General features: G+C 39.3%; 1 protein-coding gene across 1 annotated transcript; it reads left to right on the forward strand.

Annotated features, from left to right (window-relative positions):
* The first annotated feature begins 4776 nt into the window (after window positions 1–4776).
* ddx28 (DEAD (Asp-Glu-Ala-Asp) box polypeptide 28) lies at window positions 4777–7152 on the forward strand. Its single transcript, XM_023291350.3, has 2 exons — window positions 4777–4864; window positions 4948–7152. Exon 2 carries the CDS (start codon window positions 4959–4961, stop codon window positions 6675–6677), a length of 1719 nt encoding a protein of 572 aa, XP_023147118.2. The 5' UTR covers window positions 4777–4864; window positions 4948–4958; the 3' UTR covers window positions 6678–7152.
* The last annotated feature ends 1339 nt before the right edge of the window (window positions 7153–8491 follow it).

Consider the following 8491-nt stretch of genomic DNA (forward strand, 5'->3'; position numbering starts at 1 on the left):
GTGCAGTTCTGAGTATTTCCTACCAAAGATAGTTTGAGTAAATCTGCAGCTAGAATAAAACGAAGATAAATCCGTCACTATATGTTCTTTTCCATTCCCTTTAGCCTATGTGCCTCTATCCAACCTATCAATCTCCTCAGGTTAATCTTTATTGGCTAAGCAACACAGAGGTGAACTATAAAGATGTAATGGGTTGTTGCTTTTGATGATTTTGTAGTCTGACAGCATTTGTGTTAGTAGTCTCTTATTTCCTGCTTCCACCATGTCAGAGATAAAAGTCCAAACCAGTAGTGCAAACTCTTGACATTTACTAGCAATTAACTTACATTATTAGCAGAATGTAGGACATATTCAAATTGTTTCTTTGCTGTCACCATCATGCACACACTTGGACAAGTGCACAAGCTACAGGCTCCTGGCTGATCAACAATGTGTGCCTCTGTCTAGCAAGTTTTTAATGTTTTACCAAAGGTTTTAGCGACACTGATAAGCAAGGTCATAAAACATCTTAAGTTTTTATTATGTTCATTACTACTGCCATTCATTCTGCCAATCATAGATTATAATCAGCTTGAAGCAGCAGAAACGATACACTATGTAATATTAGTGCTAAAATCAAGGTGAACAAGGGCAATGATAAGAAATAAAACAGATCTTTTTTAAATTTTGAAAACTTATGTCGGCAGTGCAGATTCTGATGTAATCATGCCATCCTCCTGCATATACAGCTGACAACACCCTCTTATTTTTCTGATGCAGACACACTACATATACCTATGCTAGATGCATGTGGGCGTACAGACAAGCGCTCAGCTCACAAATGCAGCTGAAAGCATCAATATCACATTTCCTGTGGTCTTTATTTCCAAGAAAAAGCACAAATTTTAACCCCTTTTTGACTTAAATGCCACCTGATGATGCAATTCTCTCCCAAAAGATGTTTGTTCTTCTCAGCTCTTCAAGGGTTTGTTTGATTACATTCAAGGTTCCAAATGCCCATTATCAGTGGTCTCACTACTAAACTTTAATGTAATCCTACCAACATATTCTACAAAATGACAACAAATACTGTTAAAGTATTCCATTTCACCAAAATGTGTTAGTAACATGAATTCATTCAAAGAGCACAAACATACTTTTCTCTAATGAATCCAGATTTTCTTGAATAAACATATTCAGAGTATTGGACAGCAGCTATTTTGAAGACCACCGTATGCAGCACTTACTTGTTGTTGCTGTGAATATATGACTCATATGCACATGTAAATGTATGTAATGTCCAGTCTAAAATTAATCATGCTCTTCAAAGAAGTCCCCATTGATCCTAAGGTTTGCATGATTTAGTCAAACAAATTCAAAATCAGTGTATGACCAATTGTCCCTTTGAAATGTCTGTTTTTTTCTTTTTTTCTGTTTTATTGTTTTAATTTTACTTTATTCATTTTATTTTTCATATTATATGTATTTAATTAATAAATCTAAAATACTGATAATAAGATTGCCAACTTAAGGATGCAATAATCATTGCCATATTCAATTACAATGACTACAGTACTGTGTGAACACACATAGTAAACTGTAAGAAAATATAAAAAGGATGACAGTTATTTTTTTGTGATTAATCCAAATGTTCCTTAATTTACAGAATGAAAACCTAACTATATTTCATATGTATATATAAATTCTTATTAAATTCAATGCCATGTATACATGTATATTTAAATTCATATTAAATTCATTTATTAACTAATCATATCGTGCGACTTGAATGAACTTTCTCCTGTGCAGCAGCAGCAGTCATTTCTGCAGACCCACCCGGTTCTAATTCAGGTTACCTGTATGTCTTATCTTCACAGATGACCTTTGAAGGGAGAAGATAAAGAAAACAAATTGTGTGGGAGGCTGTAGATGTGGTTTGTGATATTATGTTCTAGTAAGAAAGTTATGAAGGAAAAAAAACAAAACACAAACTCGGCATCTGCCCCCACACCAGTCCTGCTTCAGAGGTGTCATTCTTTCAAGGATTGGGGTTTGCACACACTGCAGAAATGCACTGCAGCACCATGGCAACATGTGCAATGTTCACTAAATATCAAATTTCATGCAGTTCTGTGTCAGACTGTCAGCTGATAAGTAACTGAAGGTTCACAGAGCCAGTTCTTAAAAAGCAAAATAAAAAAAAAACAAAGTTATATGAAATGCATGAATATAAGAGCTGTAATTGACTTTTTGTTTTGTGTCTTTTTTGTGTGTGTGGTTGAGTAATAGACTAGTAGTGCTGATAAAAGTGCTCTGGCAGAAAGGGTGGAAAGTATGCATAATAGCTAATAGTAGCAGAACAAATAATGCCAAAGACAATGTATGTTTTACTTCATATGTGTCAGTATGAAGAAAATGTAGACTTGGAAATCAAAGCAAACTGTTGCCATCATTGCTCCTTTTAAGATTTGGGGTGACTTGAAAATTTGCTTGATGTTTAATGCTGCCCTCTTTTGTTCAGTCTGTGAAACTGAATATTGACTTGCCTGGTGAAGCTAGTTCAGCCTCCGGTCGGACATGAACTGAACATAAACCCTTATATGCAGTGATGAGGCTCATTTCATAAAAAAAAGATTGCAGTATAGCAGTGTACCATATTTAGCTGCACATACCAAGCTCATTCTTTCTTACTTTCTTTCAAGAGACAGTCAATAAGTTCATTGGGATTCCAGCTGCCAGAGCTGTGGTTTGTCCAACATGTGACAGCGACTATAACTGAACGTGTGTGTAATGTTCTGAAGCTACACTAAATCAATCACTGAGCTGATTCATTGAGCACATGTTAAGGGTGGCTGATGTACGATCAATGCTAGATGTGACAGCAGCACTGATGCCGACAGCTGATTTTTTGCATGCTGTGTAGAAATACCATTGTCCTTTGCAGGAAACAATGTACTGGGAAATGCATGACTCAAAAGTATGAAAACATCCCTCCCATCAGACAGCTGGAGAAAGACTGGGCAAAACAGAACGGTCAAGTGTTCCCCTTTGGCACCTCTCTGGATGCATGCCTAGAGAGATTAGTCTCCTTTTTTTATAACCTTGCACACCGGTGGCAAAGCAACAATACTGGATTATCCCTCTTAGAACTCCAGGACAGACTCATGAAAAATATGTCTGTGTTTGCCTTTATCCAGTAATTTAGAGGTGTAGACTGCATACTGTTGTTACATGCTTTAAAAGGTGAGAAAGTCCAAACACTAATCAGACATAATGAATGTCTACCTTCTTGCCAATGTGAGATTTTTCAAATAACAAATGTGTTCTTTCATGCATCATGGTGTCTTAGGTTTGGTCTTTGATGAGGAGGACTGAACAGAACTCAGAGTCATGTGGACTGCTATTGACTGTCACTGTTGTGTCAATGACAGTGCTCTTTCTCACCCTCATCCAATCTATGAAAATCTCTGACAATAGGGTACTGCAGGCAGTGCTGATTCACTAGGTCAGTGATCAGCTAATTGATTTTTCATTAAAACAGGCATACAATGTACAAGACTTAAACAAAACAAGCCAAAAAATGTACAGTGATCAGGTAGAACACTTGTGCAGGAATGGCCGATTAGTCTGCTGTTTAAAACTGCATATATTTACTCTATTTTATTCATGTTATATAATTATATACTGAACAAACATATAAATGCAGCAGGTAATATTTTATAAAATTATATCCTGTCTTTTCACATATGGGAATAATTATTTTTTGTTCAAATACACAGCATCTTTACAGCAGAATGGACATCACAAACCAACCAAATAAGCTCTATATTGGAAATGATAATGTGCAGATATGGAGTGGGCTCATAGACCAGAAATCCTAAGTCAGTAAAGAGTCACACATCAGTGATGCATAGAGTTAATGAGTTTGTCGATGCTGCTTGTGGTATGTTGTTCCGCTCTTCCTGATGAGCTTGGTGAAGCTGTTGGACACTTTGGTGGACAGGAAAACGTAATGTCACATTGATGCACACGTTCATCCAGACCATCATGCGCCAGATTGTCTGTCGTACCGCGCTGTTTGATATAATTTCATATACAACAAATGGTGGAGTTCTAACCATTCAAGTTCCTGGCTACAACTCAAACTAACATGCCAACATCCAGCATGCCAAAAGCCTATTCTTTCCTTTCTCTTGTCATCTGTGGTGTCCTGTCATATGACTAAAGCTGCATTTTAAGGAGGCCTTTTATAGTGTGTCTGTGTACTGGTTACACTGTCTGATCATTATCCTTCAAAGTCACACCTGACGAGAATATGGATTCAGTCAGTGGTTGAGAATTTGCCACCAGCAGCTAACAAACCTTTTGTGCACAGTTGGCTAAATTCAACCCTTTTTAAACCATACCAATAGAAATGAGATTGGTAACTTTCTCTAAGTCAGACGAGAAGACCATTTGCATGCTGGGTTTTCCTTTTCGTCCAATGTCTGTGCTTATAATTATATTTTCTCATTATATTAGTGTTTATTTTATTAGCAAAATGTTTAGAGCTTTACTGCAATAAAAACATTCTACAGTCATATGTTGCAAATATCGCTTTTTTCTCTTTACATTTTTTATGATATTACTTAATTTAACAAAAGATTCTAATGTATATAGTCTCCCGGATTTTTACTTTTCTTAGTGATGTTTAAATAATTGTCATGAACTTGGGAATTTTTGAACCAGTTAAATTTATGTTGACATTCTTGTATGCATAGTTTTTTCCTCACGTCATCACTCCACGCCTAGTGACATCATCAATACTCGCCACGACAGCATGGCGATTCTACTGTCAAGTCGTGGAGGATGCTAACAGATGTACGGTGTTTCTCCGACTTTTAAGGTGACTTTTTAGCGATTCGCAGTGTACTCGAGCGCTTTCACTTCCATGTTTTTGTCGTTTATTCACGTTTCTCTTCTTCTCAGCTGACTCTTGGATGCTAGCAAGCCTGTTAAGCATCAGAATGCAGTCCGTGAAGGTCGGCTATTTGGCTTTGGCTGCGTCCAGAGCTCTCGGCTCAAGTAGACTTTATTCTTCAGAGCTTGTGAAAGTGTCTGCTTGCTGTTCAGTCAGTCAGAGTCGCTTTTGTCAAACGGGAGCGACGCCAGAAGAGATCGTAGTTATTCGTGTTCCTCGCTACCTGCAGAAGCGCGTTGAAAACGTGAAGCAGACTCGAGGCAAAAACAAGATCCACACCATCAAAGCTGGAAAGCTGCTCATCCAGAGTAAGAACCCAAATCTGAACCAGTCTGCTGGATACGTCCTTGGGAAGTTCGAGCAGCCCATTCTCAGCTCGACGGGATGGAAACATAACAAGTCATTCGGTGACTATTTCTCTATTAACAACGTTAAGCCTGTTGCGCCCTACGTTGCTGAAAACCAAAAGGAGGACAACGCACAGAAATCATCAGTGACGTTTAATAAACTCCACATCTGCAAGGAGCTGGTAGAAACTTTGGAGAGTGACAGCATTACCCAACCCACCACTGTACAGCTACAGACCATCCCAAAGGTCATGAGAGGTCACAACATTCTTTGTGCTGCAGAGACGGGTAGCGGAAAAACACTGAGTTACCTCCTGCCTGTTATTCAGAGACTGCAGGCTGATAAACAGGCAGAGATGTATGCTGAGGGCACACACAAGGTTCGTGCTGTGATTCTCGTGCCTTCCAGAGAGCTAGCTGAGCAAGTGGCTGCTGTGTCCAGGAGACTGTGTGCTCCGTTTGGCCTGCTGACAAGGACTGTAGGTGGTGGGCGAGGTGTCGGACACATCAAGATGGTTTTCAAAAGGGATTGTCCACATATTTTAGTGGCTACTCCGGGTGCTCTGGTCAAGGCCCTGCGAAGACGTTGCCTGGATTTGAGTGAGCTGAACTTCTTTGTGGTAGATGAGGCTGACACTATGTTTGACCCCAGCTTTTCTGACATGTTGGAGAACATCCTGCACCACACAAACATTGCACGTGATCCCAAGGAAACACATGGCCTGAGTCATAAGGCCCAACTCCTGGTGGTGGGGGCAACTTTCCCAGGCGGTGTCGGAGAAGTGCTTAGCCAGGTGACAGACCTCGGCAAAATAGTGATTGTCAAGAGCAAGATGCTGCACTTCCTCATGCCCCATGTCAAACAGACGTTCTTGAAGGTAAAAGGAACTGACAAAATCCTGGAGCTCAATCAGGCCCTGAAGCAGATGCAACAAGACAAAGAAGGGGGCGCTGCTCTAGTGTTCTGCAACAAGTCCACCACCGTCAACTGGCTGGGCTACTCACTGGAAGAGATGGGGGTTCAGCATGCACGTCTGCAAGGGGAGATGCCTGCAGCTGTGCGTGCCGGAATCTTCCACTCCTTCCAGAAGGGCATGGTCGATGTGCTGATATGCACAGACATTGCTTCACGAGGCCTGGACACTACCAGAGTGCGTTTGGTTGTCAACTATGACTTCCCAGAATCTCACACGGACTACATCCACCGAGCAGGGAGGGTGGGGAGAGCAGGAGGGGTGGAGGATGGGCAGGTGCTGAGCTTTGTCACCCATCCGTGGGATGTAGAGCTGGTGCAGAAGATTGAGACAGCTGCACGTAGGAGAACTAGTTTGCCAGGGATGGAATCTGAAATACATGAACCAAAGCCCAAAACAGTGAATGCAGAGGAGTAAATGTGTTGTGTGTTTGAACTAAAATGTAAATATAAAAAGATATAGTTCAAACCACAGCTATGATTAAAATAAAATACAGTATTCTGATATTTCTCTAGTTGTGTTTCTTATCTCACCATGACTTACATATAATGAACTCTTAAAAGAATTACCGTTAAAATTGCTCAGTTTGGCTTCATTGTTCTCTGGAGTAGATGTGTATGAAATTTGTGGAATCTTTACCTTGCACACATTCAGAATGTTTTAGCAGAGATTAATCCGTTTTGTTGACTAATGTAAAACACAGATTTAATTGTAATATGAAACACAGCCAGTATGCGCTACATGTCTGGATATAATTTTGCTGTAATTAAAAAAAAAATTTTGTTGTATATTCAGACTTCTTTATGTTTTATATATTTCTATTATTGTCAATCAACTGATACAATATTTGTAGAAGGGTACTTTCACATCAAAATAAACTCTAATATTCTTATTCTTCTTGCTTTGTTTAACTTTATCAAGTGGCTTGTCAGCTTTGAGACTTCAGTTTGGATCCGAAAAAAAAGGTTTGTGGTTTAACAAATCAGAAACCTTTTTTAATAGTGTGATTTTTTTTTTTTGGATAGGGCTACTTCTAAAAGGGTTGTTTGCCCTTTTGTAGTTTTCTTCGGCAAGAATCTTATAATAAATAGAACATAGAATGACTATACATAACCCTTCCCCATAGACGTTTCAGCCAGCACCAAAGAAAAATCAACAGCAACAAAAAGGAAAAGGATTGACAATTTAAAAAAACAACAACAAATGAACCGGTTTTGTTAATTGTGGTTTTATATACTCAAGGATAATATACATTTTGGTTTATCAAATGGTCAGAAATAACAGGGAAATGCATAGATTTCTGCCAAATAAGGTAACAGAGTCATTGCCTTTTTACAGACAGACCATATTCACCCCCACCCACCCTTGTAAGTCAAGAAAAATGCTGCTGAGGAGCTCACTGAGTTAAATGTAAAGGAAAAATACATTCTTTTTTGTAGGAGCTGTCCTGTTTACCTTTTCTACTTTTTATGTTTGCTTTTTTCTGTAGGATTCTTAGCCGATCCCTTTTCATTTTCTCCACCACAACTTGAAGCATTTTTCCTGTAATATGTAATGCGTGCATTTAACCTCAAGGTGGCAGCATTGGTCTGATTTTACTCAATGTACAGGATCTGATGTCGAAACATGATTCCAGATTTTTGTGCTTTCTGGTCTTTGCAGTAAATGGGGCACATGGTTACTGGCATAGCTACTGGACAATGGCACCTGCAAGTTTCTGCATTGTGCATTCCAGTACCTTGTTTTGCAGTATAGATACACTTAAATTAAAGCGGTAGTCAAACTGCAGTGGAGTTGAACATGGGCCAAGACCTGATATCTCTTAGTGTGGTAGGTCTGCTGTACTTGAAAGGATTTATTTTCCCTCTTCAATGCCTGCAGGCATTTGTTGAAAGCAAACCGCAGAGGTGTCAACATGAAAATCTGCCGGAGTTAAGGAAATCTTTGAGTTCTTATTGCAAAGGTAATAACTTGTCCTGTGACCCTGATGTTATGGAAACTAGTTCACTTGGTGTCATTTTAAACAGCTCGTGAATGATGACAGCAAACTTCAAAGTTGAAAGTTCTCACTAGGAACAGTGTGCGCTCCAATTCTGAAATGACAGTACTATGTCTGGTGATTTATGCTGGAGTGCTGGTGGAAGTATGGAGATTACAGGAACAGACAAACCTCAGTGTGAGGCAGACGGACAGACGGTGTTAACGGCTCTGACAGTAACAAGGGCCTTCCA

Source organism: Amphiprion ocellaris, chromosome 1 (assembly GCF_022539595.1).
Source record: "Amphiprion ocellaris isolate individual 3 ecotype Okinawa chromosome 1, ASM2253959v1, whole genome shotgun sequence".
NCBI lineage: Eukaryota > Metazoa > Chordata > Actinopteri > Pomacentridae > Amphiprion > Amphiprion ocellaris.

Excerpts from the sequence above, each read along its gene's own strand:
- ddx28 (XM_023291350.3), top strand. The coding sequence starts at position 4,959 with ATGCTAGCAAGCCTGTTAAGCATCAGAATGCAGTCCGTGAAGGTCGGC.